This window comes from Pristiophorus japonicus, chromosome 12 (genome assembly GCF_044704955.1).
Source record: "Pristiophorus japonicus isolate sPriJap1 chromosome 12, sPriJap1.hap1, whole genome shotgun sequence".
Lineage (NCBI taxonomy): Eukaryota > Metazoa > Chordata > Chondrichthyes > Pristiophoridae > Pristiophorus > Pristiophorus japonicus.
The window spans coordinates 202,169,679-202,189,279 of NC_091988.1; the positions used below are offsets into that span (position 1 = coordinate 202,169,679).

The 19,601-nt window shown below is 48.2% G+C and overlaps 1 protein-coding gene across 1 annotated transcript in view; it reads left to right on the top strand.

Moving 5' to 3' along the window:
• Positions 1-19,601, top strand: part of LOC139277665 (transcription factor-like 5 protein) — a 43,437-nt gene that overhangs the window by 15,570 nt on the left and 8,266 nt on the right. The window contains exons 3-5 of the mRNA XM_070896450.1: positions 4,111-4,279; positions 9,227-9,473; positions 18,412-18,553. Coding sequence (XP_070752551.1) covers positions 4,111-4,279; positions 9,227-9,473; positions 18,412-18,553 — 558 coding nt within the window. The remainder of the gene's footprint in view (positions 1-4,110; positions 4,280-9,226; positions 9,474-18,411; positions 18,554-19,601) is intronic.

The window sequence follows — 19,601 nt, forward strand, 5'->3', positions numbered from 1 at the left end:
TAGCAGTCCTCTAATACTCCAGCACCATGCCCAGACCCAAAGAGGACTGGAAAATGATGGCCAAGGCCTCTGCTATTTTCTCTTTTACTTCGCTCAACAGCCTGGCGTGTATTTCATCCGGGCCTGGGGACTTATCTACTTTCAACGCTGCTAAACCCCTTAATATTTCTCCTCTCATTATATTTATTTTATCCAGAATATCACACACCCCCTTGATAGCAGTATCTGCATTGCCCCTTTCCTTTATGAAAATAGATGCAAAGTATTCATTAAGAACCTTACCAACATCTTCTGCCTCCACACAAAGATTACCCTCGTGGTCATTAATAGGCCCTACCCTTTCTTTAGTTACCCTCTTACTCTTAATATATTTATAGAACATCTTAGGGTTTTCCTTAATTTTACTGGCCAAGAATTTCTCGTGCTCTCTCTTAGCATTCCTAATATCCTTTTTAATTTTGCCTCTTAATTTTCTATATTCCTCTAAAGATTCTATAGTATTTAGCCGTTGGTATATGACATAAGCATCCCTTTTTTTTCCTTAATCCTCCCCTGTAAGTCCCTAGACATCCAGGGGGCTCTAGAATTATTTTTCCCAGCCTTTTTCTTTAAGGGCACATGTTTGGCCTGAGCCTTCTAGATCTCCTCCTTGAATGCCTCCCACTGTTCCGACACTGATTTACCCACATGTAGCTGTTTCCAGTCCACTGTGGCCAAATCACTCCTTAACTTAGCAAAATTAGCTTTTCCCCAATTCGGGACTTTTATTCCAGGCCTATCCTTGTCCTTCTCCACAACCAACTTGAATCTGACTGAATTATGGTCACTGGCACCCAAATGCTCTCCCACTAATACCCCTTCAACCTGCCCAACTTCACTCCCCAAAACTAAATCCAAGACCGACCCCTCTCGTGTTGGGCTTGCTGCATACTGACTAAAAAAGTTCTCTTGAATGTATTTTAAGAATTCCGCACCCTCTATACCCTTCACACTAAATTTGTCCCAATCAATATTTGGATAGTTAAAATCCCCTACTATTAGTACCCTGATCATGATTTTTGTGTATGACATGCAGAGTCACACATATGAGCCCTGAAATTTGGCAGGTGTTCTCCTCGTCTCCTGCCTGATCTGTGGCAGAACTCCCAGCAAAACAGTGGGGACCTGGAAATAACCTGAGCTCCCCAGGGTTACTGTAGGAGGAACCTCTGCGGAACTTCAGGACCCAACGATCTACTTCTGATAATTCAATGTAAATTTTTGGCCTCCAAAAGATTGAACTATCTAATCATTTGCAATACGTAATGTAAATATCACAGCAAAGAGTGAATTTGTAGTGCTAAAAAACTGAATTAAGTAAACTATTTTGAATTCAGGGGAGTAGATAGCATAGCACGGAAAGTCACCGCACTTTGCTGATGGGTTTAAATAACCACTCGGTGTAGTTAGCTGTACCGATCTCATCAAATATCTGACCAATAGGAACGCCTACCATTACCAATCATGAATCAGCAGCCCATGTACATCAAACTAATCAAATGGCTTAAATTTTGTTTCAGAGCTATCAATTAGGAAAGGCCAACTGCTACAAATTATTGTAGCATTTCTTTTGAAACTGCTTTAGGCTGCCATTTTGCTTTCTTGCTCAGGTTAGCTAAAAAAAATATTTAAAACAAACTAAACATATTAACAATGACATAGTTCTGAAAAATATTAGTAATCATCTTGTTATATGTTTGGAGTCTTGAATTAGATAAATTCTTGGATATAGTGGTACTGGTCAGACCAGTAAGCCAACCACTCCCGACCACTGTCTCAGGCTGAACCAGACTGTTTGAAACCTCACATCCTGCTCAACCCAGAGCTGAGCTTCCGACCTAATCCTTTCCATCACATAGATTGTCTACTTCTATCTCTGTAACATTGCCTGCCTCTGGCCCTACCTCACCCCATCTGTCACCGAAACCCTCATCCATGCTTTAGTCACCTCCAGCTGCGACTGCTCTCCTGGCTGGCCTTCCATCCTCTGCAAATTTCAGCTCATCCAAAACACTGCTTCCCATATCCTACACCAAGTCCCGCTCATCACCCCTTTGCTCGCCTACATTCATTCCTGACACTTCAAATTTTTAATTTGTCATCCCCATTTTAAATTACTTCTTGCCCCTCCTTATCTCTGAAACCTCTCCAGCCCTAACTCTCACCCCGAACTCTCAATTCCTCTGACTGGCCTATTGTACATTTCCCCCATCCCACTTTTCCTTCTCCACCATTGGTGGTTGTGCGTTTAGCCACCTCAGCCCCACATTCTGGAATTCACTCTCTCAAACCTCTGCCTCTCTCTACCCTTTATTCTGCTTTAAGACCCTCTTTAAAACCCACTACTTTGACTAAGCTTTTGATCACTTCTCCTTCCTTGGGATAGCATCTATTTTTTTTTTTGAGTTCACATTTCCGGTCACTTCCGTAAGCAGACCTTGCATCCCATACGATCTGGGGTAATCTTTTACTACTTAATATCTAATTGATAATAGCAAGACTTAGGGGCCATAACTGTAAGACTCCTTGTTGTGTGTACTGTGATGTTTCATGTATCTTTTGGAACAGGGACTGAAAAGCACTTTAGTGAGAGAAAGTCAATTGTGAACCATTGAATTGTTGATTCATATATTAAAAACCGAATACAGTTTTCAGTGAAAGTCAATCAATTTCTTGCTGCTCCTCATAACATAAGAAATCAGTTACGCAAACGTAGCCCTTTGAAGCAAGCGTAACTCATTTTACAAGTCAGAAATCTTGGGAACTGACTGACACTACCCTTAAAAAAAAAACAAGAGCTCCATGTATCATTGACTGGTTAAGAATTCCCCAGACTGCCTTTATCCTCAGAGCGAAGAAGACAAAAGCTCTCCCTCCACTCTCGGGGAATTGGCTCAGTGAGCTGTCAATCAAGGCTACCACTTTGAATCATTAAACCTCCACCCTCCTCCTCCCTGTGTGCGAGAGCTACGGCAACTGCTTCATTATCTATTTAGTGAAGACCCCTGCTAGCACCAATCCAAACTTACAGGTGCAAACCTCTCTGAAATATACTAATAATTGCCTCAAACTGATCTGTTGTTATGAAACTACACAATTCTGATACTTACTTCATCTGGTACTCTAGTTAAAGATTCGAATCAAATCCTAAAATCCTTTCCAGGCCAAATAGGTAAACATCTTGAAACATGACTCAGTTCTGAAAACCAAGGTTGCCTGTGCACCTATGTTATTTAACTTGCATAGGAAGCAAAACAACTCAATGGGAGAGAATGATGAGAACAGAAACATTTAACACAAAAGCCACTGAATAAACATGGCTCGATGTAATCTGGTTTGAACATTGACTCCCGCTCCCCCATTGCATTAATCAGTTTGATTTAAGTGAAAATAACACAGATGATTAACATGAGTATTAAGCCATTGCATTTATTTTTCTTATAAATGATGTATTGCTCTTTATGTCAGGTGATGAAAGAATAACCTTGCACCAGAATAACTATCAGTAATAGGTTGAAAAGTATAAATCACAACAATGAGCTATCCCGATGGAGAGTTTCACCTGAAATATTAGCCTGTCTTTCTCTTTCAGGTACTTTCTGATCAGATTTCCACGTCTTGATTTTGGACATGCTTTTGTGTCAACATTTACTATTGTAAATTGCTATGTCAACAGTTCCCTTTCAATTTGACCATGTTAACTATCACCATGCCTCTTGGTGACTATGCGCAGCATGTATCTGAATTCTCCAAACTTTATCACCATTTTGTTAAAAAAAAATCATATCCATCAATTGACCATGGGGAATGTTAGACAGTTACCAATATGTTATAAAGTAGTTGCTATCAATGTTTATTTTGTAATGTTGTATGTAATCTTAAAATTCAGACATTTAAAAATTAAAAGGCTTATAAACACTAGTGTTATAATCTTCATATACTCTCGAACTATGTGTTATGGTGCACAATAATCTCTAGTAGTGCTCAAGCACTGTATTAGTTGGTAATGCATTACTTCCTATTGGTTTAATGTGTAGGCACTTAACTGGTTACTTAAATTGTCTTTAATAGGGTACAGGAAATCAGGCACATGTGCCAGAGTCTGCCAGCCCTCAGGAGCTTGCCCTGCCAAGAGCATTCTCTTTATGTTTCCAGCAGGAACTCCAATCAGCCAGACAGGCACTGAGTAACTGCAACAGAAACAAACCTATACCTGAACAAGTCTGGATTAAAGTAGAAGGTAAAGATACTATTTTACTGACATTTAGCAGATATAGATATCATTAAATTGAGATTTCCAAAATAACCTTCCAGGTGGCAGGCGTGAATGATATCCACGAGAAATTTCCTAATTTGACTGGCAACATTTTCATTTTATTGGTGGTAAATGTTGAGGAAAAACAACTTTTCTGCAAAGTTCCCTGCTGGCTCAGCTGGTAATTGTACTGCTCTATGAAGCTGGGTCATATGGAAAAAGAATCCCCACTCTATGGACCCAAGTTTCCACATGATTTGCGCCTGATTTTTAGGAGCAACTGGTGGAGAACGGACTATCTTAGAAATCGCAATTTTCCACTTTTTTTTCTGCAGTTCTAGTCAGGTAGAACAGTTCCACTTTGGAACAGAATTTTTTCTTCAAAAGGGGGCGTGTCCGGCCACTGACACCTGATTTCAAAGTTTCCACAGTGAAAATGTACTCCAAACTAACTTAGAATGGAGCAAGTGAAGATTTTTGTAGAACTGAAAAACCTTGTCTACACGTTAAAAAATCAGGCGCAGGTTACAAATTAGGCGTCCAGAACGAGATGGGGGGGGGGGGGAGGGGAGGGGGGGGGAAGGGAAGTCATTAAATTCTATAATAAATCCTTATTTATACTTATACAAATATTATACATCCAACCTGAAACATTTATAAGCAAAGAAAAGATTAAATAAACCATCTTCCTACCTGTGTGAAAGTGCTTCAGCCAGGGAGAATGCTGCAGGCGTTCGTTCCCGCGCGAGGTGGGAGGTGGGGGGTGGGGGGTGGGGGGGGGGGGGGTGGGAGGAGAAAGCCGTTCGTTCCTGCGGGGGGGGGAGGAGAAAGCTGTTCGTTCCCGCGCGAGGTGGGGTGGGGGGTGGGGGGTGGGGGGGGGGGGGTGGGAGGAGAAAGCCGTTCGTTCCTGCGGGGGGGAGGAGAAAGCTGTTCGTTCCCGCGGGGGGGGGGGGGGGGGGGGGGGAGAAAGCCGTTCGTTCCTGCGGGGGGGGGGGGGGGGGGGGGAGGAGAAAGCTGTTCGTTCCTGCGGGGGGGGGGGGGGAGAAAGCCGTTCGTTCCCGCGGGGGGGGGGGGGGGGAGGAGGAGAAAGCCGTTCGTTCCCGCGGGGGGTGGGGGGGGGAGAAAGCTGTTCGTTCCCGCGGGGGGGGGGGAGGAGAAAGCCGTTCGTTCCCGCGGGGGGGGGGGGGGGGGGGGGGGGGAGAAAGCCGTTCGTTCCTGCGGGGGGGGGGGGGGGGGAGGAGAAAGCTGTTCGTTCCTGCGGGGGGGGGGGGGGAGAAAGCCGTTCGTTCCCGCGGGGGGGGGGGGGGGGAGGAGAGGAGAAAGCCGTTCGTTCCCGCGGTGGGGGGGGGGGGGGGGGGGGGAGAAAAGCCCGTTCGTTCCTGCGGTGGGGGGGGGGGGGGGGGGGGAGAAAGCCGTTCGTTCCTGCGGGGGGGGGGGGGAGAAAGCCGTTCGTTCCTGCGGGGGGGGGGGGGGGGGGGGGGGGAGAAAGCCGTTCGTTCCCGCGGGGGGGGGGGGGAGAAAGCCGTTCGTTCCCGCGGGGGGGGGGGGAGAAAGCCGTTCGTTCCTGCGGGGGGGGGGGGGGGGGGAGAGAAAGCCGTTCGTTCCCGCGGGGGGGGGGGGGGGGAGAAAGCCGTTCGTTCCTGCGGGGGGGGGGGGAGAAAGCCGTTCGTTCTGCGGGGGGGGGGGGGGGGGGGGGGGGAGAAAGCCGTTCGTTCCTGCGGGGGGGGGGGGGGGGGGGGGGGGAGAAAGCCGTTCGTTCCTGCGGGGGGGGGGGGGGGGGGGGGGAGAGAAAGCCGTTCGTTCCTGCGGGGGGGGGGGGGAGAAAGCCGTTCGTTCCTGCGGGGGGGGGGGGGGGGGGGGGGAGAAAGCCGTTCGTTCCTGCGGGGGGGGGGGGGGGGGGGGGGGGAAAAGCCGTTCGTTCCTGCGGGGGGGGGGGGGGGGGGGGAGAAAGCCGTTCGTTCCTGCGGGGGGGGGGGGGGGGGGGGAGAAAGCCGTTCGTTCCTGCGGGGGGGGGGGGGGGGGGGGAGAAAGCCGTTCGTTCCTGCGGGGGGGGGGGGGAGAAAGCCGTTCGTTCCTGCGGGGGGGGGGGGGGGGGGGGGGAGAAAGCCGTTCGTTCCTGCGGGGGGGGGGGGGGGGGGGGGGGGAGAAAGCCGTTCGTTCCTGCGGGGGGGGGGGGGGGGGGGGGGAGGAGAAAGCCGTTCGTTCCTGCGGGGGGGGGGGGGGGGGAGAAAGCCGTTCGTTTCCTGCGGGGGGGGGGGGGGAGAAAGCCGTTCGTTCCTGCGGGGGGGGGGGGAGAAAGCCGTTCGTTCCTGCGGGGGGGGGGGGGGGGGGAGAAAGCCGTTCGTTCCTGCGGGGGGGGGGGGGGGGGGGGAGAAAGCCGTTCGTTCCTGCGGGGGGGGGGGGGAGAAAGCCGTTCGTTCCTGCGGGGGGGGGGGGGGGGGGAGAAAGCCGTTCGTCCTGCGGGGGGGGGGGGAGAGCCGTTCGTTCCTGCGGGGGGGGGGGGAGAAAGCCGTTCGTTCCTGCGGGGGGGGGGGGGGGGGGGAGAAAGCCGTTCGTTCCTGCGGGGGGGGGGGGGGGGGGGAGAAAGCCGTTCGTTCCTGCGGGGGGGGGGGGGGAGGAAAGCCGTTCGTTCCTGCGGGGGGGGGGGGGGGGGGGGGGAGAAAGCCGTTCGTTCCTGCGGGGGGGGGGGGGGGAGAAAGCCGTTCGTTCCTGCGGGGGGGGGGGAGAAAGGCCGTTCGTTCCTGCGGGGGGGGGGGGGGGAGAAAGCCGTTCGTTCCTGCGGGGGGGGGGGGGGAGAAAGCCGTTCGTTCCTGCGGGGGGGGGGGGGGGGGAGAAAGCCGTTCGTTCCTGCGGGGGGGGGGGGGGGGGGGGAGAAAGCCGTTCGTTCCTGCGGGGGGGGGGGGGGGGGGGGAGAAAGCCGTTCGTTCCTGCGGGGGGGGGGGGGAGAAAGCCGTTCTGTTCCTGCGGGGGGGGGGGGGGGGGGAGAAAGCCGTTCGTTCCTGCGGGGGGGGGGGGGGGGGAGAAAGCCGTTCGTTCCTGCGGGGGGGGGGGGGGGGGGGGGAGAAAGCCGTTCGTTCCTGCGGGGGGGGGGGGGGGGAGAAAGCCGTTCGTTCCTGCGGGGGGGGGGGGGGGGGGGAGAAAGCCGTTCGTTCCTGCGGGGGGGGGGGGGGGGGGGGGGGAGAAAGCCGTTCGTTCCTGCGGGGGGGGGGGGGGGAGAAAGCCGTTCGTTCCTGCGGGGGGGGGGGGGAGAAGCCGTTCGTTCCCGCGGTGGGGGGGGGGGGGGAGAAAGCCGTTCGTTCCTGCAGGGGGGGGGGGGGAGAAAGCCGTTCGTTCCTGCGGGGGGGGGGGGGGAGGAGAGGAGAAAGCCGTTCGTTCCCGCGGTGGGGGGGGGGGGGGGGGAGAAAGCCGTTCGTTCCTGCGGGGGGGGGGGGGAGGAGAGGAGAAAGCCGTTCGTTCCCGCGGTGGGGGGGGGGGGGGGGAGAAAGCCGTTCGTTCCTGCGGGGGGGGGGGGGGGGAGGAGAGGAGAAAGCCGTTCGTTCCCGCGGGGGGGGGGGGGGAGGAGGCAGCCGTTTGTTCCCGATGGCGGGCGGGAGGGGAGGGAAAACGGCTGCCTCAACTTTGAGGCTTCCTGCAGCCTTCTCAGTGCTGATGTGCTGATGGCAATGTGCTTTTATTAAAAAATGTTCAAAAATTAAACAGCTACAAAGAATTACAAAAATGGCCGAGTGCCAATGTTTCCTTCACACTGCGCGTGCGCGAACGCTCAAACGTGCACGCGCAGCGTTGCCGGCAGGAAAAAACTAATTTAAATGGTACCCGCCCCCTCCCACTTACAAAATCGGCGCGAGTGTAGGCTCCGCCCCCCTGGGCGCCGCGCCAAACAGACAAGAGCTGCAGGGCTCTCCAGAATCGCGCGCTTTTTTCCGGCGCCGTTTTAGGTGCGAAAAACGGGCGCCCAGCTCAGAGGGGTGCCCGTTTTTTATCGTGTGGAAACTTGGGCCCTATATACTGAGTTAGCTCATCTCAGCTCGAGCAGCTCTACATTTGGCTCTAGGGGTGGCGAGAGGAAGAATCAGATTCCTGTTGATGGAAGGTATGCGTGTCTTGGCATTGGATGATGATCTGATCTGCTTTGGCTGATATCCTCCAAGATTGAATAATCTGATGACATGTCAAGTTGTAGGCCACATTTGACCATGGCTGTCACTGGATGTACCAGCTCAATGCTACATGTGTCCGTGCAGCAATGGGAGAACTTCAAATCCGGCTTTCCAATGACCTGCATTCTGTGAAGGCATTGCCAAGTAGGTATGATGAGACCTGCAGATATGGGTGGTGGTAACTTGATGGATGAAACCAGTCCGAATGCACTGGCTAATTATCACCCTGCCATGCTTCATCCCATTGGTGCCAGTAATGATGCTGGTGACAATTTTTGTTTTAAAATAGTTGTGCAACGGGTCAGTTAATAGCTAAGGAATGGCTGAATATTACTGTGCCAAATCCATGACATTTTCTTGTATCTAATACCATCCCCAGGAAGTTGTGGAATTCCATCTGCTTTTCCAATCAGAATTTGCATTGACAAAGCAGGCAATCCTGCTCAGAAAATCTAGGCTAAAGAATGTATTTGTATGTGGACGGGGGACATTGCTTTCACCAAAAATGAACAAGTGGCGGTTCTGTCGTCAGTGCCCACATTTTTCAATTTGAGCCACCTTATAAACTGAGAATAATGGGGAAACCCTGCAACGTTTTCTCCCTGGGTATAGGTACACAACAGTTTTACTTTAATTTCATGGGATTAAACATCAGAAAAGTGTAATTTCCATTATATTTAAATCATTGCCAGTTTACTGGTGATTGGTATTTGAAGAGGAACAGTGTGTATGTATGAAAAAAGGAAAATGCTTCTTCGTTTTTTCTGCACAGATGAAACTCTACGCAAGCAAGTAGCAAACAAACGCTGTCGCAGTCGTTCACGGCAAGCGAACGTAGAAACAGAACACAAAGTTCTTAGTGACCTCACCAACATGACCGAGAATCAAAATGCAAATGTTGCCCAAGGTGGGCAGTGGCAACCAACACATCCAACACCCCCTGGCCCGACACATGGCAACCAACAGGAACTGAACTGCCAGCGAAGAGAGAGACACAACCGAATGGAGAGAGACCGCAGGTGAGCCCTCAGTGGGGTAGGAAGGAGAGCAGTTTTGGTAAATATATCATTTAATATTCAGCCTAAATTTTATTGAGCAAGTGATGATCAGATAGCATTTGCATTTCACTTTTGCCTCGTGTCTCACAGTCTCCATATAAGTAATGAAAAACGGCAAAGGGATTCAAATCAGCCTGTGTTACACCAGCTTCAAATTGCTTTTAAGCTGTCATTAGGATGTGGGTGCTTTTACTTAACACTGCAGATCAGCGTGGACTGTCGAGTGCATTGTAAAGTCTCAGTATAGCCATGGTGTACTTGGATGTTAAGATATGTTTAGAATTATAGAATACATCAGCTGTTTAATTGCTTTGCCACATTCTGTGAAATTTGAAAGTCATGTGTTGGTATTACTTCCATGCCTCTAAGTTTTCCTGTGCTAATTCAGTTCCATTCCCTACACTTATGATCCACATTTTTTTCAAGAAGTACTTCTGCTTGGTCCTCTTGCGTATCAGTTTTGATGTGGCAGTCGCTGCAAATTTGCAAACCAATTTCTAGAGTTTACTGGCTTAATTCAGACTGAATATATTACATTTATTGGGCAGGTTGAAAAATGGGCATGAGAGCAGTCTTGAGCTTCCACTGCAGCACCAGATGTTGGGTGGCTTCTGCTTGTGCTGCAATGGAAGCTGAGACATTGATTATCAGACGCTGCATCATGGTTGGAGCCACAAGTGCGCTAATGGAGTTGACCATCACTTCCATGCTGGAAAGATGGGCTCCAAGCTCTGTGCAAAGCCCTGTACAAGGTTGCTGCCAGACTCTTCCATGCTCCTTGACATTGCACTCGAGCTTTCTGGCAGGCCTGCCAATGCAGCAAGCATTTCATTCTGCATACCCACCAACCTTCTTCTGTAGGCCGCCCCATCGAAGATCGAAGTCCTCAGCCGAGTCCTGTGCAGCAGACTCCTGTGCGACCCATGCTACCCTTTCCTCATTCCCTGGCTGTAGGCCACTCATGCCTAGTGTCTTCTCTTCTTAGGCAGTCCCCCGGAGTTGAGGATGACCTGTTTCCACACTAAAATGAGTTCTAAGGTGACTGATGAGATCAATGCGGGATCTACAGTCTCTGTCACAGGTGGGGCAGACGCTGGTTGGAGGATCAGGTGGGTGGGGTGCTTGATTTGTCATACGTTCCTTCCATTGTTTGTACTTGGCTTCCGGCGAAGAGACTCGTAAGTGTTTGATGCCTTCTCGATGTTTCTCCACTTTGAGTGGTCTTGGGCCAGGGATTCCCAAGAGTCGGTGGGATGTTATATTTTTTCAAGGAGGCTTTGAGGGTGTCCTTGAAGTGTTTTCTGCGCCCTCCTGGGACTCTCCTGCCGTGACGTAGCTCGGAGTAGAGTGCTTGTTTTGGGAGTCTAATATCTGGCAATGTGGCCCATCCACCGGAACTGATGGAGGGTGGCCAATGCCTCGATGCTGGGGATGTTCGCCTGAGACAGAACTCTGATGTTGGTACGCCTATCTTGCCAATGAATTTGCAGGATTTTGCGTCTCTGGAGCATATAGGAAAATGGGTATCACTGCTACTTCATCATCGATGTCTGTCATTGCTGATGATAGGCTTCCAAGGTATGGGAAGTGGTCCACATTGTCCAAGATCTCGTCATTGATCTTGATAATTGAAGAGCAGTACTGTGTGGCGGGGGTAGGTTGGTGGAGAACCTTTGTCTTACGGATGTTTAATGTGAGGCCCAGACTCGTACGCTTCAGTGAAGATGTCAACGATGGTTTGAAGTTCGGACTCAGTGTGCACAAACGCAAGCGTCATCTGCATATTGTAATTCAATGACAGATGTTGGAACAACCTTGGGTCTGGACTGGTGGCGTCAGAGGTTGAATGATTTCTCGCTTGCCCTGTAGATTAACTTCACTCCAGGGGGGAGCTTTGTTAGGTGAGATGAAGCATTGCAGCGAAGAAGATTGAGAAGAGCGAGTGTCTCACATAGAAATGGAAAATAGGTGCAGCAGTAGGCCATTCGGCCCTTCAAGCCTGTGCCACCATTCAATAAGATTATGGATGATCATTCACCTCAGTACCACTTTCCTGCTTTCTCTCCATACCCCTTGATCCCTTTAGCCGTAAGGGCCACATCTAACTCCCTCTTGAATATATCTAATGAACTGGCATCAACAACTCTCTGCGGTAGTGAATTTCACAGGTTAACAACTCTGAGTGAAGAAGTTTCTCCTCATCTCAGTCCTAAATGGCTTACCCCTTATCCTTAGATTGTGACCCCTGGTTCTGGACTCTCCTAACATTGGGAACATTCTTCCTGCATCTAACCTGTCCAGTCCCGTCAGAATTTTATGTTTCTATGAGATCCCCTCTCATCCTTCAAAACTCCAGTGAATACAGGCCAAGTCGATCCAGTCTCTCCTCATATGTCAATCCTGCCATCCCAGGCATCAGTCTGGTGAACCTTCGCTGCACTCCCTCAATAGCAAGAACGTCCTTCCTCAGATTAGGAGACCAAAAATGAACACAATATTCCAGGTGAGACCTCGCTAAGGCTCTGTACAACTGCAGTAAGACCTCCCTGCTCCTATACTCAAACCCCCAGCTATGAAGGCCAACATACCATTCACCGCCTGCTATACCTGCATACCAACTTTCAATGACTGATGTAACATGACACCCAGGTCTCGCTGCACCTCCCCTTTTCCTAATCTGCCACCATTCAGATAATATTCTGCCTTCGTGTTTTTCCACCAAAGTGGATAACCTTACATTTAGTCACATTATACTGCATCTGCCATGCATTTGCCCACTCACCTAACCTGTCCAAGTCACCCTGCAGCCTCTTAGCGTCCTCCTCACAGCTCACACCGCCACCCAGTTTAGTGTCATCTGCAAACTTGGAGATATTATACTCAATTCCTTCATCTAAATCATTAATGTGTATCGTAAATAGCTGGGGTCCCAGCACTGAGCCTTGCGACACCCCACTAGTCACTGCCTGCCATTCTGAAAAGGATCTGTTTAACCCGACTCTCTGCTTCCTGTCTGCCAACCAATTCTTTATCCACGTCAGTACATTACCCCCAATACCATGTGCTTTAATTTTGCACACCAATCTCTTGTGTGGGACCTTGTCAAAAGCCTTTTGAAAGTCCAAATGCACCACATCCACTGGTTCTCTCTTGTCCACTCTACCAGTTACATCCTCAAAAAATTCTAGAAGATTTCTCAAGCATGATTTCCCTTTCATAAATTCATGCTGACTTGGACCGATCCTGTCACTGCTTTCCAAATGTGCTGCTATTTCACCTTTAATAATTGATTCCAACATTTTCCCCACTACTGATGTCAGGCTAACCGGTCTATAATTACTTGTTTTCTCTCTCCCTCCTTTTTTAAAAAGTGGTGTTACATTAGCTACCCTCCAGTCCATAGGAACTGATCCAGAGTCGATCGACTGTTGGAAAATGATCACCAATGCATCCACTATTTCCAGGGCCACTTCCTTAAGTACTCTGGGATGCAGACGATCAGGCCCTGGGGATTTATTGGCCTTCAATCCCATCAATTTCCCTAACACAATTTCCCGCCTGATAAGGATTTCCTTCACTTACTCCTTCTCACTAGACCCTCGGTCCCCGAGTATTTCCAGAAGGTTATTTGTGTCTTCCTTCGTGAATACAGAACCAAAGTATTTGTTCAACTGGTCTGCCATTTCTTTGTTCCCCATTGTAAATTCACCTGAATCTGACTGCAAGTGACCTACATTTGTCTTCACTAATCTTTTTCTCTTCACACATCTTTAGAAGCTTTTGCAGTCAGTTTTTATGTTCCCAGCAAACTTCCTCTCATACTCTATTTTCCCCCTCCTAATTAAACCCTTTGTCTTCCTCTGCTGAGTTATAAAATTCTCCCAGTCCTTAGGCTTGCTGCTATTTCTGGCCAATTTATATGCCTCTTCCTTGGATTTAACAGTATCCATAATTTCCCTTGTTAGCCATGGTTGAACCACCTTCCCCGTTTTATTTTTACTCAGACAGGGATGTACAATTGTTGAAGTTCATCCATGTGATCTTTAAATGTTTGCCATTGCCTATCCACCGTCAACCCTTCAAGTATCATTTGCCAGTCTATTCTAGCCAATTCACACCTCAAACCATCGAAGTTACCTTTCCTTAAGTTCAGGACCCTAGTTTCTGAATTAACTGTGTCACTCTCCATCTTAGTAAAGAATTCTACCATGTTATGTTCACTATTCCTCAAGGGGCTTTTTACAACAAGATTGCTAATTAGTCCTTTCTCATTACACATCACCCAGTCTAGGATGGCCAGCCCTCTAGTTGGTTCCTCGACATATTGGTATAGAAAACCATCCCTAATACCTTCAGGAAATCCTCCTCCACCACATTGCTACCAGTTTGGTTAGCCCAATCAATATGTAGATTAAAGTCGCCCATGATAACTGCTGTACATTTATCACACGCATCCCTAATTTCTTGTTTGATGCTGTCCCCAACCCCTCTACTACTGTTTAGTGGTCTGTACACTAGCGTTTTCTGCCCTTTGGTATTCCGTAGCTCCACCCATACCAATTCCACATCATCCAAGCTAATGTCCTTCCTTACCATTGCATTAATTTTCTCTTTAACCAGCAACGCCACCCCATCTCCTTTACCTTTCTGTCTATCCTTCCTGAATGTTGAATACCCCTGGATGTTAAGTTCTCAGCCTTGGTCACCCTGGAGCCATGTCTCCGTGATGCCAATTACATCAAATCCGTTAAAAGCTATCTGCACAATTAATTCATCCACCTTCTAAGGAATACTTCTCGCATTGAGGCAGAGAGCCTTCAGGCTTGTCTTTTTAACACACTTTGTCCCTTTAGAATTTTGCTGTAATGTGGCCCTTTTTGCTTTTTGCCTTGGGTTTCTCTGCCCTCCACTTTTACTTTTCCTCTTTCTATCTTTTGCTTCTTCCCCCATTTTACTTCCCTCTGTCTCCCTGCATAGGTTCCCATCCCCCTGCCATATTAGTTTAACTCCTCCACAACAGCACTAGCAAACACTCCCCCTAGGACATTGGTTCCGGTCCTGCCCAGGTGCAGACCGTCCGGTTTGTACTGGTGCCACCTCCCCCAGAACCGGTTCCAATGTCCCAGGAATTTGAATTCCTCCCTTCTGTACCACTCCTCAAGCCACATATTCATCTGAGCTATCCTGTGATTCCTACTCTGACTAGCACGTGGCACTGGTAGCAATCCTGAGATTGCTACTTTTGAAGTCCTACTTTTTAATTTAGCTCCTAGCTCCCTAAATTCGTCTTGTAGGACCTCATCCCGATTTTTACCTATATCGTTGGTACCTGTATGCACTACGATAACTGGGCGTTCACCCTCCCCCTTCAAAATGTCCTGCAGCCGCTCAGAGACATCCTTGACCCTTGCACCAGGGAGGCAACATACCATCTTGGAGTCTCGATTGCGGCCGCAGAAACATCTATCTATTCCCCCTACAATAGAATCCCCTACCACTATAGCTCTCTCACTCTTTTTCCTGCCCTCCTGTGCAGCAGAGCTACCCACGGTGCCATGAACTTGGCTGCTGCTGCTCTCCCCTGATGAGTCATCCCCCTCAACAGTACCCAAAGCGGTGTATCTGTTTTGCATGTGCTGTTCCTGTGGCTAACCTATCCTCTAAAGTATGTGGAGTGTCAGTATCTAAACTGGTGGCTGTGAGTGTGAAATCGAGTGACGGTGCATCTTCAGCATTACTTCCTATTCCTCCACCATTGCCTGGCCAGGTTGCAGTTCTTCACTATCTGAAAAGAGAAAGGCACAAGGGTAGGGTTGCGGTGAGGGAAGCGGGTGGAACGCAAGAGATGCACGCTTACATTATCTTCAGCTTGTAAATCAGAAGAGATTGTGGGCTGAGGGGGAAGTGGGATGTGAGAAGGAGGATGTGTTATGTGGATACCGTCATCTTGGATTGTTTAAACCCTACCACGGGCTTAGCGATGGCCACTCCAATTATCTCCAAAACTGTCTCCTCCATGGGAGTTAGTCATGTAGGCGCGCCTGTCTCCCTGCGGGTAGCCCCTCCTGCCTCTGATTATGCGCCACCTGTCCTGCACGAGAGAGGAAAGTGGGTCAGTTAGTGTCGTGCCATGTGTTTGGGTGATGTGCCTGTCATGGTTGAATAGCTGGTAGTGTGTGCAAACTGAGATGTGGGTGTAGCTTGCAGCTGTACGAAATTATGAGGTGAAGCGATGAATGTTGGGTATGAATTGTGATTGATGGGGATTGGCAGGTGAGTGAAGGAGAGGGCAGTGGGTGGTGAATTGAGCAGTATCTGAGCCTAGTGGTACAGTTGTAAGGATATGGCATTTGAGGATGAATTCACTGACCATGACCACTCGTGTGAGGTCGTTAAACTTCTTATGGCACTGCATCCAGGTCATCGAGGCTGCACGGTTGGCATTGACAGCGATGGCTATCTGGCCCCATTGCCTTCTCAGAGTTTGGCTGGTGGGCCTCCTGGCATCCTGTGGATACAGGACCTCTCTCCTCCTGCACCAAGGCCTCCAGTGCTCCATCCAAGAATCTTGGAACCCGCTCTCTGCTCTGTTGCCCCATTACTTTGTGTTAATCCTGCTCAGACTCAGTTCCCCAGCCAGTGCACCTCGCCTTTAAGAGGTGCAGGTTAGCTTTAAGTGGTTCTGGCCTCACAAACGTGGTTCTCCTGCTGAAGCGTGCAACCACTCAGCAGCGTGTTCAGCTTTAAGCTGCATGTCACAATCATTATAATTACCAAGCAGCACAAAGTTTGCGTGCTGCCTGCATTACTTTGAACAGGGCATGTTGATCGCGCATCGCGATCCCCGTGCCCGTTTTCAGGAGCAATTGAATTTTTAGCCCACTGTCTTCCAGCAGGGGTCATTGGATAGCAGTCAGGCGATAAAATAGCTGTGTGTATTGTGAAGAAAATTGTACGCCTAATTTTTATAAATAGCAATTGGCAACTAGCCATGAGCCCTGGAATTCCCTCCCGAAACCTCTCCTCCTCCTTTAAGATGCTCCTTAAAACCTACCTCTTTGACTAAGCTATTGGTCACCTGTCCTATGTGGTTCAGTGTTAAATTTTGTTCATCCTATGCAAACTCTAACGCACTCAAAACTCCGCTACATGCATCCTATTGTGTTCTAAGTCCCACTTGCCCATTATCCCTGTCATCAATCCAGAGACTTTGCTATTCTGTTCACTTCTTAAAGAAATCTGTGCAATAATTGATCACTTGTGAGAAAACAGTCATCATTTAACAGTTACTGCCTTAGTTAAGTCAGTCCATAGGGATTCTTGTATAAGTGCTCTATTTTTAGTGAAAGTGAGAAAACAATTATGTGAGATAATTGTTAGATATTATGGGCTCAATTTTGCCCAACCCCTTTTGTCGGCGCACTTAGCTGACTTTGCCTGCTGGACACGGAGCCAGAAAAAAGTCGCCCCATCCTGGCCGCTCTTCCGAGTCCCCGGAGTCCCAGCATGGCGTGTATTGTGAAGTGAGGGGCGGAGCAACAGGCCAGCGCCGAAAACAGTGCCGGCGTCTGCGCGCATGCTCTTGCCCTCCCTGCTGGCTGTGAGCAGGACCCGATGCTCGCAGCCCCGATCCCCGGCAGAAGGGACGCCTCGATCTCGCCGCACCCTATCCCCAGCCGAGTGGCCTCCCGCACCGGCCAGCCGGCTCGCTGACTTCCGGGGCCGGGGGTAGGACTTAAGTTTTATTTTTTATTCATTGATGGTTGTGCTTGAGAGTTTTGATTTTGGCGGGGGGGGGGGCGGCCAGGGAGAGGAGAAGGAGGAGAGTTTTGGGGGGGGGGAGGGGGAGAAAGAGTGTTTTGTGGTGGGGGGGAAACTTTTTTTTTTAAAAACTTTGATTCTGACATAAAGGTAGGACTTCTATTTTTTATTTGTTATTGATTGATTGCTTATTACTTTTTGTGGTTTGTTTAGTGCTTTGTCAGTCTTGGTACTTTAAATGTACTAACCTGCGCTGATTTCTTAACTGCCCGCAAGGTTTTTCAGAGCTGGCCACATGCTGACCTAAGTCGATTTGGAGTAAGTTTTAGCTGGCCAAAGTGGCATAAATGGCCAAAACTGGCAAGTATCTGGGAACGCCCCCTTTTGGGGGAAAAAAAACTGACCTAAAAAAAAATCTTGCCTAACTGACTTACTCTGGAGCAAATTTAGTGGGGGGTAAATTGCATTTTTTTTTTACTTACGCCAGAAAAAACAACTTGCTCCGTTGGCATAGCAAGTTTACAAGGTTTATTTTCTCCCACCTGGTTATTGACACGACAGGGTGTGGTTATTTTCTTAGTATTAATCACAATTCAGAACAAAACCATCACTGCAGTAAAGTTTCTTTGACACAAGACACGGGCTGTACTGTAAACAAAATGTCTTTGCCATGACGGAAGTGAATTGATTTATTCTTCCCCCTCCTTGAGGTTTACGAAAAAAGAATTGTGCCAGAATTCCTCCCACTGATGGTCAATGGCCAAAAATCTAGTTCTTGACCCAGTGACATTATGTGGTGGAAAATGCTATTTGTACTCCATACTGGTTGTATCACAGTATTAATAGATCATTGAAAATAATTGATCCCATTGGCAAAGTGAGCAGGTTTTGATGAATTTTCAACTTTTCATTCCTAAAGTATTAATAATTGATTGAAATGCTCCAGTATTTTAATAACATCTTATTCCATAAAATTATGATTACCATAGTAAGTAATCAGCTATTACAAAAAGCAGTATATTTGATGAATTAAGATAGAGGAGAGATGAGGTCTTCTGTTAATGTGTACCAAGCAACGCCTGACACTTGAATTAAAAAAAAATTAGAGTTGGGATTCACTGAAACTTATATTTTTCAGGCGCAGAATCCGTATTTGCTGTGATGAGCTAAATTATCTTGTTCCATTCTGCAATTCTGAGACTGATAAAGCTACAACTTTACAGTGGACCACTGCCTTTCTCAAGTATATTCAGGAAAAACACAATGACACACTAAAAAAGGTAGGTTGCATTTTTTCCAAGTATTCTTCCCTCTTGAAGACAGTGGATCGCGGATTAGTTCCATGGGACAGAACTACAGTACCTGACCATGTGGGCGCTGTTCATATGTGAGCCTTGGCAGTGAGTGTCAGCATCATATACGGGCCCGATTCTGTCCTCACCTAGTGCATCATGTCTATTATTTCAGCACTGAGGATCCATTCTCTGATTCCCTGGTCACTGTGGCTCAGTACCACACGACAGAGTAAGTTTATACTGAGCCATCAAGGGGGTTGAGCTAGTTGTGTTTACTGAAGAAAAAGAAACATTCTAGAAACCAGATACAGTATTAGAATCAAAACAGGAAATACTCAGCAGATCAGGCAGCCTCTGTGGAGAGAGAAACAGAGGTCGATGACCTTTCGTCAGAACGAAACAGAATTAGAGTATTGGATTCCGACTAAACCTTGAGTTGAAATGAGATGCCATCTTGGGCTTTTCTCAATGAGAAGTCAGTCGTATCTCTTTACTAGGAAAAATTGGACGTGTGTTGTACTAAGTTTACTCCACACATTGGAAAGTCATTGATAACTTGTCTTTTGAAGAGGATACACAAAGTAAATGTTTTTGAGAATGCAGCAGTGGGATATTAAGATTAAAATTTTAAAAGGCAATTAATGGAGCTATATTCAATCAGCATTTTTTTTTAAAGCTATCGATTCTTGGAATTATTTTAGTGACTTGTGCAAAGATTACTTACAAGATAATATTCCTATTGATCTGTATGATCGAATGTCTTGCATTTAGTATGCAAGCGATTCATAAAATTTGTCCTTAGCAGAATAAATTAAATGTCACGTTCTTCTCATTGACTCAAAAACAACTGAACTATACCGATTTATTGAAATATAGAAAAAAAGAAAGACTTGCATTTATATAGTGCATTTCCTGACCGGACGTCTCAAAGCGCTTTTACAGCCAATGAAGTACTTTGGCGTGTAGTCACTGTTGTAATGTGGGAAACAAAGATCCCACAAAAAAGCAACCACTTGAAAGACTGTAGTTTTAC